At 34.9% G+C, this 21,128-nt stretch overlaps 2 protein-coding genes across 2 annotated transcripts; both read left to right on the top strand.

Moving 5' to 3' along the window:
* The first annotated feature begins 5,134 nt into the window (after positions 1 to 5,134).
* On the top strand, positions 5,135 to 11,472 carry LOC117323415 (solute carrier family 46 member 3-like). The gene is made up of 5 exons (XM_033878624.1): positions 5,135 to 5,292; positions 5,830 to 6,939; positions 7,517 to 7,600; positions 10,548 to 10,704; positions 11,225 to 11,472. Exons 2-5 carry the CDS (start codon positions 5,859 to 5,861, stop codon positions 11,319 to 11,321), a joined length of 1,419 nt encoding a protein of 472 aa, XP_033734515.1. The 5' UTR covers positions 5,135 to 5,292; positions 5,830 to 5,858; the 3' UTR covers positions 11,322 to 11,472.
* Positions 11,473 to 13,199: 1,727 nt separating this feature from the next.
* On the top strand, positions 13,200 to 20,327 carry LOC117322628 (solute carrier family 46 member 3-like). Its single transcript, XM_033877567.1, has 6 exons — positions 13,200 to 13,501; positions 15,147 to 16,028; positions 16,110 to 16,248; positions 16,947 to 16,959; positions 17,775 to 17,933; positions 19,421 to 20,327. Exons 2-6 carry the CDS (start codon positions 15,177 to 15,179, stop codon positions 19,512 to 19,514), a joined length of 1,257 nt encoding a protein of 418 aa, XP_033733458.1. The 5' UTR covers positions 13,200 to 13,501; positions 15,147 to 15,176; the 3' UTR covers positions 19,515 to 20,327.
* The last annotated feature ends 801 nt before the right edge of the window (positions 20,328 to 21,128 follow it).

Below are 21,128 nucleotides of genomic sequence, written 5' to 3' on the forward strand. Positions count from 1 at the left end.
GAATACAGCGAGAGGACGGCGGTTCAGAAGGCTGCATCACAACTAAATATTTACTTACGACTGTTGGAAAATCTACCCGCTCTCATCACCAGTGGCATCGCAGGGGGTCTCAGTGACCGATACGGAAGGACACGAATTCTAACTATTTCTTTAACTGTTTGTTTTTTAGCGGGGTGTATTTCCAGTGCTGTGATATATTTTCAAATCAACGTTTACTACTTTTTGTTCAGTAGTACATTGTACAGTCTGGGAGGAAGTCTTTTCGGAATATTATCGATAAGCTACGCCTACATATCGGATATAACAAGCCCCGGGAAGCAACGTACTATAATGCTTACTCTACTACAGGCATGTACTGGAATTAGTGGGGCAGTATCGGGGCTCGTTTCTGGGTTCATTTTTGAGACTGTCGGCTTCTTCTATGCAAGTGTATGTGTTTCTGCAACTGGCGCCTGCTCCATTTTGGTCGTTGTGCTTTTTCTGCCGAACTCGCATCCACCCGCAATTATCTCAACAGGAACTTCAACTTTTGAAAATGTCAGAGCATCCTTTACATTTTATTTTCGAGCATCTCCTTTGAGACACAAATATGTACTCGCAATAATTACTTTCATGATTGCGACGTTGTCTGTTGTAGGTAAACAAAGTACAGAGATTCTGTACCAGTTGAACGTACCATTCTGTTGGTCATCTGTCAAAGTTGGATATTATTCAGCATTGTCAAACTCCACCTCAATGATTTTAACTGTGGTCATTGTAAAAGTCCTGCAGATGTTTTTCACAGAGGAAACCATCGCCATTTTAAGCGGGGTATCTGGAACTGCAGCTAGTACATTAGAGGCCTTTGCCGTCAATGACACAATGTTATTTCTTGGTTTGTTCAGTTTTGTTGAAACAATACTCTATTGATTTGATCCCTTAATTTACTAATGATATGGTTGATGATGAACGTTGGTTAATGAGGATAATGCTCAGTCTTTTATTACTGTACATCTTGCTACTTTCTACTTTATGAAGTTTCGAAAAAAAACGGTTAAATTACTGTAAATGTACTTAGTGCCAAACCAATTTAAAACTTATTCAAGAAGTGGTCAACTAGCTTATCAAAAATATTTGTCATATAAAAGAAATATAACCAAACTACAAGAAGTACAATAATAATTTTGCGGAATGCTTCTAATGCGAAAAGTGCTAAAATAAAACAGATTTATTCATTAAACTAAAGGTTAATAAATAAATAAAGGTTGTCGTGTATGTAGCCCTGTGACATGTCGATGTTTACTTTTGTTTCTTTTATTTCTATATTTCAGTTCCCGTCATAGGTTTGCTTATCATGCTGTTATTTCCTATGATACGATCGATGTTGTCCAAGATAACGCCCCCGGACAGACAGGGTAAGGGATTTTACAACGTTACATAAGTTTTTCTTAGAAGTCAAACGTGCCACAATAAGTAAAGAAAACAAAGAAATGTAAAAAGTACTTCATAAGTATTTGTAAAAAAAATTACAAGAAGCTGGAGATCAACTGAGTATAACAAAAGTACATGATCATCGTTTCTACTGAATTTACAATTTTCCGTGTGAATTACATTATATTTTAAGGTAGACTCCACTCATTTGATATACAGTCGTCGTATTAACGACTGTATCCAAAACGTAGGTCGACAACATATTTGGCTAAATTCCAATAACTTACTGTGATCACAGAATTTCTGCAATGGTCGCGAACAGGTTAAACAATGATGCCACAACGATATTGTCCCATTGTTATAGCATTATTAGCATCGTGTAATTTACAATTTGAGCGGTCGGCTGGCGCAATGGTAACAATCTAGCCTTTCACGTTGACGTCCCATTTCGTTCTTCCGTGAGAGCGTATTGCCTCTCGTAGTTGTAATGTGTTGAATATATGTTATAGATGTACAATTCGCATCTATATGTGTATATTCATAGCGATCCATGTATTTATATCACCTAATAGACGATTTGTCACTATGACCATTTCAAGGTATCTGGCAAAATATTACTGCGTCATTGAAACGTTTTTTTTATAGAACTTGGATGTGGCGCAGTGGTACAAGATGCGGGTATTTCTGGCTAGGCAATTAGTTACCGTAGATCGTGAATTCAAAGCTCGGTCAGGGCATGAGTTATATAGTTGTCATCATTGGTCATTTGTGTTATACTTTAGCAAAATTTATCAGATGCACTATGTGTTGTTGATCAACATGTCTTAGAAGCTTCTGTTTGAGAGCGATAGCGAGCAAATATGGAACTTCGAGACAAGTTTCATCAATCTTTTTATCGCATGACTAAAAAGAAAGATATGTTTTGTAAAATATAACAAGCGGACGGAAAATGGATTGGTCAATAGTTAGGGAAATACCAATGCACGTTATATTTTCGGAATATAGTGCTGAAATGTGCAGGACAAAATCAAACAGAGTCAGTCATTTTGTTTCGCCATGTTGAATTCATGACATAACGTCATTGTCCAAATCATGACGTTACAATCGATGTTTTTGAAAAACGCTCCAGAGTATATTGCACTAGTGACATTAACTCAATGTATACCATACCGATTATCTGATAAAAGTTTATACGGTTTGTTTTGCAATGAATATAAAACGAATGATGTTCATGAATATGTGTACATACATATTTTTACATTTTTCATCATGATGATTCTCACTAGAGTTTAACATTCTGTACGTATTTAAAGTCATTACATTTATAAACATTGCAGGTGCCCTTTTCGCGGGAATATCTGTTGTGGAGATAGCAGGAAACATGGGAAGTGACCTTGGAGGGTCGGTCATCTACGAAGAAACTGTTGCTACCATGCGGGGATTTGTCTTCCTCGTCTTTGCCGGTCTATCTTTTCTCACCACATGCCTTCTTCTGTGAGTATATATCGTTATTATTGAGTGTTACAACATTTCCTATTGGTCTGTCTGGAGTTGGATTTTAGCCTTATATCAATATTTCATCAGTTAGTCTTTCTCCAATGTGATTTGAGAGTTTTCCCTTTGATACATACACATAGTGAGCGGATCTCCATATATGGGAACGGAGGACCAAGTCATTTAAAAAAAAAAAATTGCATATTATATTTTAGGAGTATAGAACTCAAACAATACCTTATTGTTTTTCGTCATATTTCAGAATTTACCGTATCATCAATAGGACGTCTAAAACCGTACCTTTACCAGATGCTACCAAAGACAATACCGGCACACAGGTATTGATAGAACACGAGGGAAACTGAGAATGTAATCTGATGTCACTGTTACAGTTGTTCACAAGTTTTGCCAAGCGGAACGACAGCATTATTAATGCACTTCTATAAAACATTTTAGTTGATTACCGACCATGAATAATAATTTTGAACTAAACTGAGTTTTATTACGATCCAAAACTTGTAGAGCCACTACCAGTTTTCTGTAGTAAATGATGAAGATCCGTCCGAATCATTACCTAAAATGGCAGTGTGATCTTTTTTAGTTGTTTTTTTTATGTATTTAAGTAAACCATTTAGTCTAAATGCGTTGCGAGATTTTTTAACATTCGTGATACATTTATCAGCTGCAGTTTCATTCTTTGGATATGAAATATACAGAAAATTTTGATTTGATTTCTTGTGAAGATTCTAATGTAAATACATGCATGTAGCATAATTAAAACCTATATGACATTATCACATGATATAAGGATTGTAATGTTTCCTTCCGTAGCAAAACACTAAACGTATGTTGTCAAATAAATGCAAGTTAAATCGATATATCAAACTGTTTCCTGTTTTTTGCTCAATCAGTTTTCCGGATTCAGATGCCGCTTTTTTACTATTGATAGCAGCGGTCAAGCCATTGTAACGAGTAATCCTACACATGATGTGCCTAATTGCGTCACTTGAAACGCATTACCGTAATACGAATGGTGTTTTAAGACTCCTGGTTGAAATTACAACACTAGACTTACTGGCACTTAACACAACCGTAAACATTCTATGAGTACTCTCGTAATTTTAATTCAATATTGATGACATAGGGCAGAGTTATGAACAAGATGGAAAACCTTAAAAAGGAGAATATGACCATGCGTTCTTGAAGGGTAAGCGTCTTTTTCATTGACAACACTCGCCTTGGACCTGAAGATAAAATCCACATTATTTCATATCCTAGAAATGAATACCAGTGTGCTGAGAGTAAAATCATTACAATGAACTTAAACACGTGTATCTCTATAGACAACACAACGGACATTCCCTACTGAGAACATGATATCGAACATACAACTTTCAATTCCTTTTACGTCAGCCGTCGACTTTCCTAGGGAAATCGCCATATTGGAGATGAATTATCGAATATAGAAAATTGTTTTCTTTTCTTTCTTCTTCTTCTTCCTGGTACGACCTCCGTCAAAAATGACGATTACGGTTAATTGTTGGTTGGATGCTGTTAAAAAAAGTGAGGAAATTTAGGTACAGTGAGAGGTTTATTTTATTAAGTTTGTTTTTAGTGGAAACTTGTGTAAATATTACAGTGCTGTGACCGTAAGAAGCATATCGCTCAAAAGCGAATGTCAATGGGGTCTTTCTGGCAATGAATATAAACAAAGGATGTTTTGGTCATTCAATATGAGCAAAACCGCACGCCGAATAATTCCTTCATGTCGATTTTAACAGTTCACTTCGCGACGATTGATTCAGAGTTGTTAATGGACTAAACAGCCGCAGATAAATGTTGTAGTATAACTTTTTAACTGTTTTAGTTAGACTAGGTACTTAGATGTACTTAAGTACACTGCTACACTGTACCTTGTGTGGTCATATGGATAAGACCATTTCCTAATGGGTACAGGGCATTGAACTATGTCTGTCTACCTATATGATATTGCCCTTTATGGATATTTAAACATGTATAGATAATTCCTCACGGTGTCAAGATATGTGGTCTAGTTTGTCCAGGAAAATATAACAATAGATATATGTTAATGTTGTTGTCACTTTCCTCACATGGTATAACTTTTTATCTAAGCGGGTGAAACTGTTATCCGCGTATCAGCATAACAATAAGAGATAAGGCTATTGTATCTGTCACATGTGAGGGTTCAACTCGTGAACGTCTTTCTAGATTAAATCATTTATTTACTATTGATCACTTGACAAGGTGAAATAATGTGTTTTCGTTATTCTACAAGTGCACACTATGACGTCAGAGACACTGAAAGAAGTTGCTGAAGGAGCCATTTAACAGTTACCTCCGGGGATGCTGTACGGTGGTTCAGGTCAAGTGAGTCATTTCTTTTGAGCTTATATTAGATGTCACGTGTCACAACGACCCAATGAATCTAGATTGTCATTCGTTCAAAATTGACAATGCAATGTATTTTACGTTCTTTTCAGATGTATTTTGAGGCTATATCCTAAATATCGTTATACATTTCTGTTACGTTTTGAACTATCAATCAATTAATCAATCAATTTGTTCATTATGACTCATTAGAAATTTCTGGGCTGTTACGTTTTGAACATTCAATCAATCAATCAATCAATCAATCAATCAATCAATCAATTAGTTTATTTGTTCATTTTGACTCATTAGTATCACACATATACGTCAAAGTAACAATCCTTGAACGTTTGTAATTATCAGTAGTTAAGTGTTATGCTTATTAACAAATCTATTTTCGTACTGGGCGATATTGTTTGCAATTTCCCAGTGATATACAAGAGATATAAGAAATCATTGTTGTTTGAATTTCAGAACAGTATGTATTCATACGGTAGAAACTATTTGTATTATGACTGCTGTGATTTCCCGTTTTAGCTATAACATTAACGGTCAACAACTCTATCATGGACAAGCATCATAACCAGCATGGTAGCCTGAGGTGGTCGCATGGATTCCTTGCACTAGTGTTGATGTTGTTTTTGTTCGCTTTCCTACTGTCATCGCTTGTGATGTCCCAGTATATAGTCCATCACCTCCAGAAGGACATGTTTCCAAACTCAACTCTTTCTTCCTCAAATGTAACTACCTGCAATGCTAACAAATCAACAGAAGAATACCGGGAGAGGACGGCGGTACAGAAGACTGCAGCTGAGCTAAACATTTACATCAAACTGGTGGAAAATTTACCTGCTCTCGTCACAAGTAGCATAATCGGAGGACTCAGTGACCGGTTTGGAAGAACACGACTCCTTACGCTTACAACGACTTGTTTTTTTCTCTCAACATGCGTTTTTAGTGTCATAGTTTATCTTGAGATAAATGTTTACTATTTTTTAGTTAGTACAATACTGAATGGTATAGGGGGAGGTATGTACAGTGCACTCGCTATTGGATTCGCCTATATCTCCGATATAACAAGTCATGGGAAGCAACGTACTCTAATGATAACTGTTCTTGAAGCATCCATTGGGATCGGTGCTTCACTATCAGGGTTCGTTTCTGGGTTCATTATTGAAGGTATCGGATTTTTCTATGCAAGTGTTTGCGTGTGTGCAGCATCTGCATGTTCCTTGTTGGTGGTTGTGTTCCTTCTGCCAAACTCACGCCCCCCTGAATTGTTGTTGTCCAGAACGTCACTTCTTGATAATGCCCGTGCATCATTTGCGTTTTATTTTCGAGCGTCTCCTATGAGGCTCAAATATATACTAGCAATTACTGCTTTTATGGTCGGGTCATTTTCCCTTTTAGGCAAACCAAGTGTAGGTGTCTTATACCAGTTGAATGTACCATTTTGTTGGACATCTGTCAAAGTTGGTTATTACGCTGCTATCTCTATCTCCACATCAATGATAATAGGCGTTGCCATCGTCAAATTCCTGCAGAAATTTTTCGCGGAAGAAACTATTGGCATTTTCAGCGGAATCTCTGGTTTAATATCTAGTACTGTGGAGGCTTTTGCCGTCAATGACGCCATGCTATTTTCAGGTAAATTTGGCCAATTTAAGGTAATTTTGAGTTCTACAATAAAATCTTGATTGAAGATGAGAACGATGAATTGTATACAAAATAGTTGATAAGTCAGTATTATCTAAATACAGGTTGGGACTGTCGACATTTTAAAGGATATGTGAGGGTATTTTGTGACATCAAATATATATTTTCAAACAAAATGCTATCTCTTGTAAGAAGTAAAAAAAAAAAAAAAAAAAAACAATATGTATAAGTTTGCCAAACATATATGAACAGTAACCACCTCATCAATAAAATAAATTTGTTCATGAGTAAAGGAAGTATATTTTATATTTTGAAAATTATCATGTGTAGTTTTTAGTTTCTTTTTTTTTTATTTCAAAAGTGGGAAGGTGTGACCTCTGACTTTTAACCTTTAACTTTGATACTGTAACGTTGTGATATAGATATGAACTAAATATGTCTCGAGGATCATGAATTATCTTACACTTCCTATTCTAAAAGTGCGTTAATGTATTAATAGCAAACATAAATTTTTATGAAGGTTCCTAATTAATAATCTTTTTTGGTGTTTCCATTTCTTTCATTTCAGTTCCAGCCATCGGTTTCCTTAATACGTTATTGTATCCGATGATCAGATCGATACTGTCCAAGCTTACTCCTGCGGACAGACAGGGTAAGTGGTTCATCATAATTGCCGATGATCATTTTACTGATTCTGATATTTATCATATTTCTGTCAACCAATCTTCTACCGGTAGTTGAACAGGTAATCAGGCTAGTTATTAACGTATGGTAAAACCAATGCATGTGAAACGAGCACACCGACATGAATCGAACAAAATAAGTATGGCCGTCGGCTGAGTAACAGATACATATTTAAATCTGAACAAACTAGACGGAGCGATCATGTTCCTGTGTCAGTAAAAGGAAAACAGCAGAAAACAACATAAACGTGATCATCAGATCTGTTTGTCAGTGCATAAGGATTGAAAATTAAACAAAAACATTAACACCAACGTATTCAAGTTCAGTTGCCTAACACTTTCAAGGTCAACTGAGGATTTTTTCTATATTGTCTTAGTTTATTTAATTATGAATATAATGCATCAATTATTTGTGAAAAAAACATATATCGTATGCAAATAACAGTGTCGGATTAGAACATCTCTTCATTCTCCTAATATGTAATTTCTGTGAGCACGAGAATCTCCATACATAAGGTTATTTTGAACGTATCTATGAATAACGTTATTTGTCAGAACGAGTGTATATCCTCTATGTTGTTACCTTTAGTGCGCATGCTTCCGTACGGTTACATTCTTATTGAAGATTATTTGTGATTTCAGCCTCTTTTAAACATAATATATACTACCGCACGTGCACTTTTGTATATCACATTTTTGTCAATATGTTGTCATATCTTATTATCTTAAGTTATAAATCCGTATCGGACCAGCTTATGACGATACTTTAAGTACAACACACATAATACTGGTTTATATCTAATTATCACATGACTTATCAACATAGACATATCGCTATTGTTATCGTTATATATCAGTATAAATAAATCTAATCTAGTATATTTAGCTGCAAGTGTTAGTACATCGTATGTTATCCATATCAAACCTGAGATTCGACTTGTTTAGTCGTCTAATATCTGCACGAAGTTATGTAGCCTATCGAGTTTTATGTATAGAGTTGGTACAATATCTATTACATTATTTACCATAATGTAGTTAAAGGAAGATTTTTTACCATGGTAAATCTCACATTATTTACCATTGTATGTGTCACATTATTTATCATTGTATGTGTCACATTATTTATCATTGTAGGTGTCACATTATTTAACCATTGTATGTGTCACATTATTTAACCATTGTATGTGTCACAGTATTTAACCATTGTATGTGTCACATTATTAACCATTGTATGTGTCACAGTATTAACCATTGTATGTGTCACATTATTTACCATTGTATGTGTCACAGTATTTAACCATTGTTTGTGTCCCATTATTTAACCATTGTATGTGTCCCATTATTTAACCATTGTATGTGTCCCATTATTTACCATTGTATGTGTCCCATTATTTAACCATTGTATGTGTCACATTATTTAACCATTGTATGTGTCACATTATTTAACCATTGTATGTGTCACAGTATTTAACCATTGTATGTGTCACATTATTAACCATTGTATGTGTCACAGTATTAACCATTGTATGTGTCACATTATTAACCATTGTATGTGTCACATTATTTAACCATTGTATGTGTCCCATTATTTAACCATTGTATGTGTCACATTATTTACCATTGTATGTGTCACATTATTTACCATGGTATGTGTCACATTATTTAACCATTGTATGTGTCACATTATTTAACCATTGTACTTGTCACAGTATTTAACCATTGTATGTGTCACATTATTAACCATTGTATGTGTCACAGTATTAACCATTGTATGTGTCACATTATTAACCATTGTATGTGTCACATTATTTAACCATTGTATGTGTCCCATTATTTAACCATTGTATGTGTCCGATTATTTAACCATTGTATGTGTCACATTATTTAACCATTGTATGTGTCACATTATTTACCATTGTATGTGTCACATTATTTAACCATTGTATGTGTCACATTATTTACCATTGTATGTGTCCCATTATTTAACCATTGCATGTGTCCCATTATTTACCATTGTATGTGTCCCATTATTTAACCATTGTATGTGTCACATTATTTAACCATTGTTTTTGTTACATTATTTAACCATTGTATGTGTCACATTATTTACCATTGTATGTGTCACAGTATTAACCATTGTATGTGTCCCATTATTTAACCATTGTATTTGTTACATTATTTAACCATTGTATGTGTCACATTATTTACCCATTGTATGTGTCACATTATTTACCATTGTATGTGTCACATTATTTACCATTGTATGTGTCACATTATTTACCATTGTATGTGTCACATTATTAACCATTGTATGTGTCACATTATTTACCATTGTATTTTGTAACATTTACGTTATTAACCATTGTATGTGTCACATTATCTACCATTGTATGTGTCACATTATTAACCATTGTATGTGTCACATTATCTACCATTGTATTTGTCACATTATCTACCATTGTATGTGTCACATTATTTACCATTGTATGTGTCACATTATTAACCATTGTATGTGTCACATTATTTACCATTGTATTTTGTAACATTTACGTTATTAACCATTGTATGTGTCACATTATCTACCATTGTATTTGTCACATTATCTACCATTGTATTTGTCACATTATCTACCATTTGTCACATTATTAACCATTGTATGTGTCACATTATCTCCCATTGTATGTGTCACATTATCTACCATTTGTCACATTATTAACCATTGTATGTGTCACATTATTAACCATTGTATGTGTCACATTATCTACCATTGTATGTGTCACATTATCTACCATTTGTCACATTATTAACCATTGTATGTGTCACATTATCTACCATTGTATTTGTCACATTATCTACCATTCGATGTTTGGAATATCATAACAATATTTTTTCATTAAGCACATTTTATTATTCTAGGCGCCCTATTCGCCGGAGTAGCTGTAGCAGAAATAGTAGCAAACCTGGGAAGTAATGTTGGAGCGTCGGCTATTTACTCCGCAACTGTAGATACCTATCGGGGATCTGTCTACCTCGTTTTTGCGAGTCTGTCTTTCCTTACCACGTGTCTTCTACTGTGAGTGTATGTCGGTGGCGTTGATATATATATATATATATTACCTGTTAGATTTTCTTTCTTTTTCAACCCTCATTTATGGTATTGAACTTCTTGATAGAAATATTATTGAGAGATATTGTTATAAAACAGTATGATAGACAGACATTGTTATAAAACAGTAGGATAGACAGATATTGTTATAAAACAATACAAAGGACACATGTTGTTATTAAACAATAGGACAGACAGATATTGTTATAAACAATAGGATAGACAGATATTGTTATAAACAATAGGATGGACAGATGTTGTTATAAAACAGTAGGATATACAGATATTGTTATAAAACAATAGGATAGACAGATATTGTTATAAACAATAGGATATACAGATACTGTTATAAAACAATAGGATGGACAGATATTGTTATAAAACAATAGGATAGACATATATTGTTATAAAACAGTAAGATGGGCTGATAGTTTTATTAAACAATAGTATAGACTCTTACCAACAAGGCGATGTTTGTATATTTCAGGATGTATCGTATCACAAAAGGAAGGTCGAAGACCGTGCCAATTGCGGATAAAACCTTAGACGTCCCTGACACACAAATACAGGAGGAAAAATTATGAGATGAAAGTAAACAGTTTTTTTTTTGACAACACCAGTAAAAGTATGATTATCGAGTAACGAGGGCAGTTTGGCTTTATAAAATGGTGTCTTTTTTATTCTCAAATCCAAATTTGTTCAAGTGTCAATAAAATTTTACATGACGGTTCACAATCTGTTTGCGTTTTTATTTTACCTTTATAACCTGTTTTTGGAATGTACAAGTGAGATAGGAATGAATTATATCAAACTATTTAAAACTGGGGCTGGTGTCCACTCCATATGTGACACAACCTTCATATATGTATTGCATACCAGAATTCCAATTGTTTTGAAATCAATTATAAATATATATCCCCTTTGTAGTTATCATCCTTGAAAAACATATATAAGAAATAATTTTACGCATCAAACTATATTCCGATGTTAATTTTAAAACATTTCGTTTACCTCAAATTACACTTTGGTTGAAAAAAAAAAAAAAAAAGCAATGCTACGCTTTAGCGAGATGTTCATACTTACCAAGGTAAAGACCTGTATAACATGATAATTTCTACATCCTGAATAAATAACTTATCTTCATAAATAACTAAGAAAAATCGTAGTGTTTTAGATTAAATAGTGAAGCTGCATATTCAATAGATAATCAACATGCAGAAATTACTTTTGGTATTTAAAAAGGTTACGGTTTCTACCTAAGAAACCTAACCCAGGTTCGTTGATCTTGGTTCAATTGGAGGCTTTGAATTTGATAACCGTGATGTATGGCAAATGAACAGAGATTCAAGGACATAACATTCAAAATATTTTATTCAACAAAACTAGTGTAAAGAGATACCAGTTTCGATTACGTAACTATGATCCAATTTGTGTAAACAACAAGATGAACAACAAGAACGTTGTGAGCTATCAGTTGTAAATGTAGAATACTATTACAAGTTGTCTCCATTTTTCACTATGCCAGTTGTATGTATATCCTTAATAAGCGACAAAACAATGATGTATCATAGATTACATGGCGGGTTTCGTCGATGAAGCAGAAGGCACTTACCTTCTCCCAGTTATTTTCCCGTGGAGAAAACACCAAACACTATCCAGCCAGGATTATCTCCCCCTACAATATGGATATTAGAAGGTCTGCAAAATGAAACAGAAAACGCTTACTCCAGCGGAACGCCTGGTCTTTTGTTTTCCGTGCTTTTTTTGGCATTGTTTCAAATTATGGTATTATTTTAGTGTCGGTATTCAATGTTGTTGTATAGGGCATGATATACTACCCACGTAAAAGGAGAAAATTTGTTCATAACTTAATTTCAAACAATGCAATAAAACGCTGTTTTAGCTGTTGTTGCATTCAATGCCCTTCTTGGCTTCATTAGCTTGATTGAAATCTTATAATGAGTTCTTATAAACATACCTCGGTGGTTAAATAAATGATGACAATTCATGAAGTAGACTTTTTCAATATCGAGATTTAGTGTCACTTTTACAATTTACGTCTAGTTGTATATCCTATTTACACTAGAACAATGCAGTTTTGATATATGACTCGGATGAACATGACATAACTGGACACTACCGGTCTGCTACATATCAGACAATAGATAAAGACTCGAGTGGTAAAGTCCAGCCTATCGAAACTGACCTCCACATCTTCCAAACACCAGGGTCCATCATGATCTAGCCAAAGAATCCGTAGTACTATTATCTTTTGTATAACGTTTTACAGCGTTCCGATAATGTAATACATTTATTGATAGATTTTTTTCTGAAATATTCAATTAATCATATTTTACATAGGTTGGGCAGTGCTGTGGTCACTCAGATCAGTAATGTTTGACCAAGATAACCTTGATAACTGTCTGACATTGACATTATACTGAACGAGTAAATAGTGATATATCATACATAAAGCTTGAATAAATGTTAGAGTCACCAATACATTCATATATGACTTCTTCAACCACCAACAAAGACACTGATGAACAAGAATTCCTATCAGCATGTATGCTTCAGCTTCACAAATCTACCGCCTACAGGTAGATAATGCATCCAGTTCTATATTCTTGTAAAGTTCTTTAAGGAAATATAACTGGTTGTTCTTGCACATGTTGTGCTAGCTTTGTTCGGCGGTCTGTTGTACCACTTGATTACTAATGTACATATTCCGAAGCACAAATGAAGCAGATCGATCATCTTACAGGTAAGTCTGATTTTATTGAAGTCCTTACAGAGAAGTGTTTACGTAAAAAGTAAATTTTTGCTCGAAATGCCATCACCTTAAAGTGACTTTCTTTAGTTATAGAGAAATAATAGCGGTTGATAGTTCCATATTTTTTTATTTATTTTTTTTTAAATCTAATTTTATCTTATTTCTTTTTATTGTTATGATTATCATTATTATCTGGTGATCATGCGGTTAATAATATTCACAATGAATATTTGAAAGTTTGGTACGTTGACATTTAAGGCTGGGTATTTTTAGATGTTTGTACAAAATGTAATAACATGTAAAATATGTGACACTGAAGTAAAATATTTATTTATTTATTTATTTATCCATCAATGAAATACATAGAGGATATTGATTTTTTTTCCCGTTTAATATACATTTTAACATATTTCACGAGTATGACAGAATATCGATATATATCGAAATATTCTGTCATACGAGTGAAATATATGTTATATTTAACGGGAAACGATTCAATTTTCTTTTTATTGCATTTCATAAACTTCAAAACAAAATTAAAAACAGAAAAATTAATAGCGTCAAAAAGTGCGAGAATCAGCAATGACGTCATTTCTTTGTGACGTTACTCCACGTCAACTTGACGGCGCCATTTTGAAAGGACTGATAAACGCAATATTTAAGCGTTTTCTGCTGTTATAGGAGAATCTGTGCATGAATAGCTAACGTCAAGTGAGTATTTTGTCAAAAACTTGTCTGAAAATTTCAAAAATACAGCAAAATAACCAATTTATCTATCTCCGCTTCATTTGGAAAAATCGGCAAGTTTCAACGAGGTGAATACAAAGGTCCGCTCTGATTGGTCAAAAACGGAAAACTTATATTTTCACTGCAAAACATATTTTCACTGCAAAATCTTATATTTTCACTACTCATCGCTGCAGTGAAAATATTTAATTAACTTTTAACTGTATAATAAGGTAATTATTTTCATTTATTTTATTGGGTTAGTCTATTTCTTTCTTCTATCTTTACGTCATAATATTGCTAATATGGACAGTAACTTTACAAGACGTATGTTTGGACAAGATACATGTTTAGATTTTTTTTAAATGTGTAAATATTTATTATTCATTATCTTGTTCATATGGATTTTCCTAGAAAGTGGCCAGTAATTCTGAACCAAAAAATCACCGCGAAACTGATTTGCATAGAATACTTACGCATACATACGTATGCGATCATAATTATTTCAAAGTACAAGAGTTAAAATACGACCGAAACACAGTTAAGGTATCGTGACTTATTTGATATTCACTTTATTTGATAAAACATTTTAAATCGTGAATACTCTCCCTAGAAATGTTTACCACGAGGAGTAATTTAACTTGAGTGGTGAACCAGAGTATCAAACTTAATACCTATAGAAGTGACCCTTTTTTATAATCATATTCCGCGGCAGCTTTATTTCTTTATTTTATTTTTTTCAATTATTCGATATGTTTAAATGGCTCATACAAAACCACTCCCCATACATAGCACTAACATTGGCCGACTTATTAGTACCAATTCCATCTAGACTTTAAAGTATTATAAACGGTGTTTTTCTTCAAAAGAATCAAAGTTATTTAGTTATTAGCTTACGTTTTTCTTGCAGGTATAAATCAGGAGTGAAATAAGGGTCGGCATGGAAACACCTGTTAATCTGAGGTGGTCACACTGCTTCATTGGTGTAATGATAATAACTCTTGTTTTTGGTCTATCTCTGACGTCAATGATCACAAGTCAGTATTCAGACTATTACCTGGAGACTTACATGTTCCCAAACACAACCGACCCTAACATGGAAAATGTTTCAACTTGCAATATGAACAAGTCGACCGAGAAATACCGCGAGAAAACGGAGGTTCAGAAAGCAGCATCACAACTAGATATATATGCCTCGGTGTCAGAAACCGGCCCTGCCCTCATCACCTTAGCCATCATGGGTACCCTTAGTGATCGATTCGGAAGGAACAAAATTCTGATGATCAACATATCGTTTTGTTTAGCAGCTTTCTGTCTTTCAAGTGCAATAATTTATTTCGAGATCAACGTTTACTACTTCTTAATCAGCGGTACACTTTACAGTATAGGAGGTGGTTTATTTGGTGCACTGTCTATTGGATTTGCCTATATTTCCGATATAACAGATTCTGGAAAGCAACGAACTTTACTTATAGCTCTTCTTGAAGCTCTTATCGGGGTAAGCGGAGCAGTATCAGACATTGCTTCTGGGTACATGATTGAGAGAATCGGTTTCTTCTATTCAAATTTATGCGCATGTGCTGCAGCGGTCACTTCCGTTTTGGTAGTTGCGTTGTTGCTGCCGAATTCCCTTCCTTCTGACATGGACTCATCGCATCATACAGTATGTGAACACATCAGTGCATCATTTGCTTTCTACTTTAAACCATCACCTAAAAGATACAAATATGTCCTCACTATAACATTGTTCATGGTTGCATCGCTTTCAATATTAGGCAAATCACCCGTTGAGGTGCTTTTTCAGTAGAATGTGCCATTTTGCTGGTCTCCAATAAATGAGGGATATTTCTCGACAATTTCATTAGCATCCAAGATGGTAGTTGGCGTAACCATCATGAAAGTCCTCCAGATATTTTTCGTTGACGAAGTTATCGCCATTCTCGGCGGTATTTCTGGCATGGCCTCCAGCATTGTGGAGGCATTTGCCGTTGATGATGCCACGCTATTTGCAGGTAAGCATGAGTAATGCAAACGACTTTGGTGTCTTTAATAAACTTTGGGCTTACAAATCACTTAGGATATTTGAAATATCAGTTTTAATTTTTTTCTTCTTTTTTTCTTTCTTTTGTTTTTGATTTTGTGTCACCTAAAATGGGTTAAATGACTGTATGGATTTAATTTTTAATATCGTCCATGTAGTTCAAGTAGCTATGATGCATGTTTCCAGGTTTAATTGTCGCCCATCAAAAAAGACAAAAGAAACCGTAGACTGATATACGAATATGAATGTTTTATAACGGAATGTAACTAAAGTCATGATTGTATTTCCCGAAGTTTATGTTATGAATGTCTTTACAGCAGTTACAAAATACTAAATAGAGAGAGTCATGTCATTTACAGAGATAAGTTATCAGCTTTGGATCCAACCTTGTCGTGTATTTATATATATATCCTAAAGTCGAGTCAGATTTAAACTATTTCTGAATAATGTACGATTGGCCATTGTATTACACTTATCTACCATATTGCCAATATTTCTAGTAACTATCTCTTCTCGATATTCCAGGATACAGACCCTATTGATAGGTAGATACCACCCCAAATATTCCATGAAACCGCCCTTTTTCGTGGTTCTACGTATCTTCATCCCCCCCCCCCCCCCTCAAAAAATCGAGATTGAATGTGGTTATACTACATCTCTATATTTCAGCTTCTGTTATTGGGTATGTTGTCAGCATTCCAGGCATATATCTATCTCAAAGTTCAGAGACTGACAGTTGACATCTCTATATTTCAGTCCCTGACATAGCTTGTCAACATTCCAGGCATAACTATATGTATCTCATCTCAAAGCTCCGAGACTGACATTGGACATCTTTATATTTCAGTTCCTGTAATAGGAATAGGCTGTCAAGAGTTCAGGCATAACTATATGTATCTAATCTCAAAGCTCCGAGACTGACAGTTGACATCTCTATATTTCAGTCCCTGACATAGCTTGCCAACATTCCAGGCATAACTATATGTATCTCATCTCAAAGCTCCGAGACTGACATTGGACATCTTTATATTTCAGTTCCTGTAATAGGAATAGGCTGTCAAGAGTTCAGGCATAACTATATGTATCTAATCTCAAAGCTCCGAGACTGACAGTTGACATCTCTATATTTCAGTTCCTGTCATAGGTTGTCTCAGCACATTAATTCTTCCCATTGTTAGAGCAATCATGTCCAAACTGACGCCTGCTCACCAACAGGGTATGTTTTAAAAAAGTGTAAATGATTATAATTGTTCATCGATTTTTACGTGTAAGAGAACTTAACTAATTTAAACATCCTGCCAATCGTTTTGTTTTCAAAATATCTAACCTATATCTCATCATATGAAGCAGTGTGTATGTAAATCATTCCTATTTATATTATATACCCGTATAAATTAAAGCTCATCTCATTCATCACATAGGTATCAACTTATATGGGCCATGGTATCACTGACAAATCCTTTGTCAACGTCGGTTTCATATTACTTACCATTACAGGTGCCCTTTTCAAGTGGGAATAGCTGTGGTGGAGATAGCAACAAGCCTGGGAAGTAATGCCGGAGCGTCGGCCATCTACATGGCAACAGTTGACACCTTACGGGGGTTCGTCTTCCTCGTATTTGCCGGTCTTTCATTCCTAGCAATAATTATGTTATTGTAAGTGTATTAAGGTTCTTTTTTATATTGTGATGCTGCAGGTTTATTCTGCAGTACCAATCAATGGTAATAATTTTGAACGAAAGTAAATATGATTTTATCCACTTTCAGAAATAACTTAATGTATTTGTTCAGATTAATTTCAACAAATTGTTCTATCCATTCAGTTTAGACCTGGCAAATACCCAGGATTAATTGAATATCAATGTTGCTATGTTTTGAAAGTAAAAAACGTTCTCTATATATTTTTGTCCCAAAACATGACGAACCATTATTTCTACCCTGATGATTCCTCTAGTTACACATCGGTCTGGTAATGTGACATTTACTGATCACGTTTGCTCTCGACAAGATATTAATTCTGTTCTTGGTCTTAACAATCCTGGTGATAGATAGTATGATTTCGATTTGAAAGTTACAGTAAGCACAGTTATAACATCAGGATTATGATGTTTGGATTGATCATCTTAAATGGAAATCCCGTATCGATTATCAATGACTTTCCGTAGCGCTGTGGGCCCCCATTGCACTAAGATGTAGTTATATATACTAGCAGTTGGTTGATGTATATCAATATGACTTTAAAAAAAAAATTCCTTGATGATACTCTCCATTAGATTTGATATAGTTAGACTCGTTAGCATGTTGATCTCTGATATTCTCTTGTCTCCCTCTGACAGTTTACTTTATCTACAGCTATCGTACTCAAAGATTCACGGGTTTAGATCAAAAGAACCGGGTCACGATTCATGCGTGTGACTTTTATATCATAACCAGTGTAGGATTTAAACATGGCGTTTCGTTGACTACATCAGAAAATGACCAGTGCAGAGCAATTCACATTTAAATGTTATGTATACGAAATTGTAACAAACTCGACAGGTCTTTTTCTTTTACACTCCGAAGGTTACTCAGTGTAGTCCCCGAAACTACCAACCGGAAGAACATGTTTCATAGCATTCGCATATCTACTGCTTCTCAAAGCTTTCAGGTTGTTGCTATATCAGTTTGGCGGTTCTATTGATTTTAGACTTCGTTCTTTGTCACTTTATTTTTAGTGTTTGCACACGACAAAATTATAATGTTCATAAATGTTTTGTTCACATTTGATACTGAAGAATCTGCCAACATTATTTTTCTCATCAACATAAACGAACCAACATTGGTCACTTATCCAATATGTCGTTTCTTTAACTGCTGCTGTTTCGAAATTTCTTTGAATTCCTATCTCTAAATAGTTCTGTGGTCGTTTCTGCATTTTCTTGCAAGGATTTTAAAATCTTGACTACGAATTTACCATAATTTTAACGTCTCTTAATATAATGTGCTTTTATTTTAAGTTAAAATAACTGCACTTGCATCGATCGATAGTGGATATGATAATCGGATGGAATTTTTATTTTTTTTTTTTTTTTGGTATTGCTTGAAGCGGAGATGGTTCCGAGCTCAATGCTATAAAACAATTAATTTCATTATGCAAATTCTAGGATTTACCGCATCACGGCTGGAGGGGCTAAGACAGTACCAATACCGGATATGACCAAAGAAATCAACTGTACTCAGGTAGTGGCAGAGGACTGAAACACCTGGGACAGAGCATACGGGTTATAACGACATACATGACGGGGATGGAGCATAAACATTAGAGAGTGGGACTGGTTGGTACTTTGGAAGCTGCAAGCGGTGGTGTGATAGGTGTTGTTGAGGACGTGGGGTGGGTGATGGTGTAATATGGGTTTGTTCGGCGCTTTGGTAAGTTGCGGGCGGTGGTGTGATAGGTGTGGTTAAAGACGTGGGGTGGGTGAGGGTGTAATATGGGTTTGTTCGGCGCTTTGGTAAGTTGCGGGCGGTGGTGTGATAGGTGTGGTTAAGGATGTGGGATTGGTGATGGTGTAATGAGGGTGTGGTCGATACTTTAAGTTGCGAGCGGTGGTGTGATTGAGGATGTGGAGTGGGTGATGGTGTAATGTGGGCGTGGTTGGTGTTTTGGTAAGATGCGGGCGGTGGTTGTTGTTAGAGGAGGGTTTGAGGATTTTCAGTTAAGGATGGTGTGTGGGCGTTGTCGGCAGTTTGGTAAGCTATGTGCGATGGTATGAGTGGTATGATTGAAGATGTGGGCTGGATGATGATGTGTTAGATTGGTGTGGTTGGTGCTTGGGTTAATTGTATGCGGTATTAGGTGTGAGAGGGGTTTGGAAATTTGAAGTTGGGGACGATTGTGTGGGCGTTGTTGAAAGTTTGGTAAATCGTGGGCGATGGTATGAGTGGTGTAATTGAGGATGTAGAGTGCGTAGCGGTGTAGTAATTTCTGATAACAAATGACAGAATGTGCGCGTGGTTGATAGTTAGGTAAAGTTGTGACAGGTGTAGTTAAATATGTAGGATAGGTGATTATTTAAGGATTGAATCTTGATTTGGTCGATTTCATGGGGTCATGAATTGAGTTGCTCTTGAGACAAATTTAATGAACTGCGAAGATTCAATCCTTATATTTCAATTGTTTTTTTTTTCGAATAAAAAAGTCGGTCTAGATATTAATATCTTGTGCTTGTGCAAGTCTTAAATGCGGAAAAGCCCGAGGAGTAAAATAGTCCGCAATTTTAGGATTAAAAAAAAGTATCTAGCATATTTGGTCCTTCATAAAATACAAGATCACATTATCAATTTGATAATTTTAATAATTAATCCATGTTTATAACAACAATGTAGAAAAAGTGAAATAGTTCCGCGGAAGGATTTTAACCATGTATTCATACGCACTGATCAGTGTTAATCTGGTCAAATTCATGAGCAAATGAAACAGATTAAGTTTGGTAGTTTCATCGAGTCCAACTTGGGTAGAAATTGAAATATTAAGATATGAGAGGACGTAGTGTATCGTGATAACAAATGACAGGATTTGGCGTGGATAAGTCAGGTAATCACAATAGATTTTGTAAAGTGGGTGCTATTGTTGTTTTATAATTGTTCTGCATGTGTTGTGTAACGACATTCATTATGACATCCTTATGTTGTTATTTCTCTCATTTTTATATATTATTTTATCTGAAACACTTTTGTGTTTCGTATCCCTAACTGCAGTATTGGATACGTGACACACGTGTTCCTAACGAATGTCTATAATACTAGCGAAAACGCTATATCAATCAAACATAACATTAATGGTAAAAAAATTCTCTGAGAACGAACAACTTG

The sequence above is a fragment of the Pecten maximus genome, chromosome 3 (assembly GCF_902652985.1).
Source record: "Pecten maximus chromosome 3, xPecMax1.1, whole genome shotgun sequence".
Taxonomy (NCBI): Eukaryota; Metazoa; Mollusca; class Bivalvia; order Pectinida; family Pectinidae; genus Pecten; species Pecten maximus.

What these genes read in the sequence shown, in the direction of transcription:
- LOC117323415 (XM_033878624.1), top strand. Translation starts at nt 5,859, where the DNA reads ATGGACAAGCATCATAACCAGCATGGTAGCCTGAGGTGGTCGCATGGA. An exon ending in TACTCCTGCGGACAGACAGG is followed by an intron (nt 7,601 to 10,547) that starts GTAAGTGGTTCA and finishes TTATTATTCTAG; the next exon opens with GCGCCCTATTCGCCGGAGTA. An exon ending in CTTACCACGTGTCTTCTACT is followed by an intron (nt 10,705 to 11,224) that starts GTGAGTGTATGT and finishes TGTATATTTCAG; the next exon opens with GATGTATCGTATCACAAAAG.
- LOC117322628 (XM_033877567.1), top strand. Translation starts at nt 15,177, where the DNA reads ATGGAAACACCTGTTAATCTGAGGTGGTCACACTGCTTCATTGGTGTA. An exon ending in TAGGCAAATCACCCGTTGAG is followed by an intron (nt 16,029 to 16,109) that starts GTGCTTTTTCAG and finishes TTAGCATCCAAG; the next exon opens with ATGGTAGTTGGCGTAACCAT. An exon ending in CTAGCAATAATTATGTTATT is followed by an intron (nt 17,934 to 19,420) that starts GTAAGTGTATTA and finishes TGCAAATTCTAG; the next exon opens with GATTTACCGCATCACGGCTG.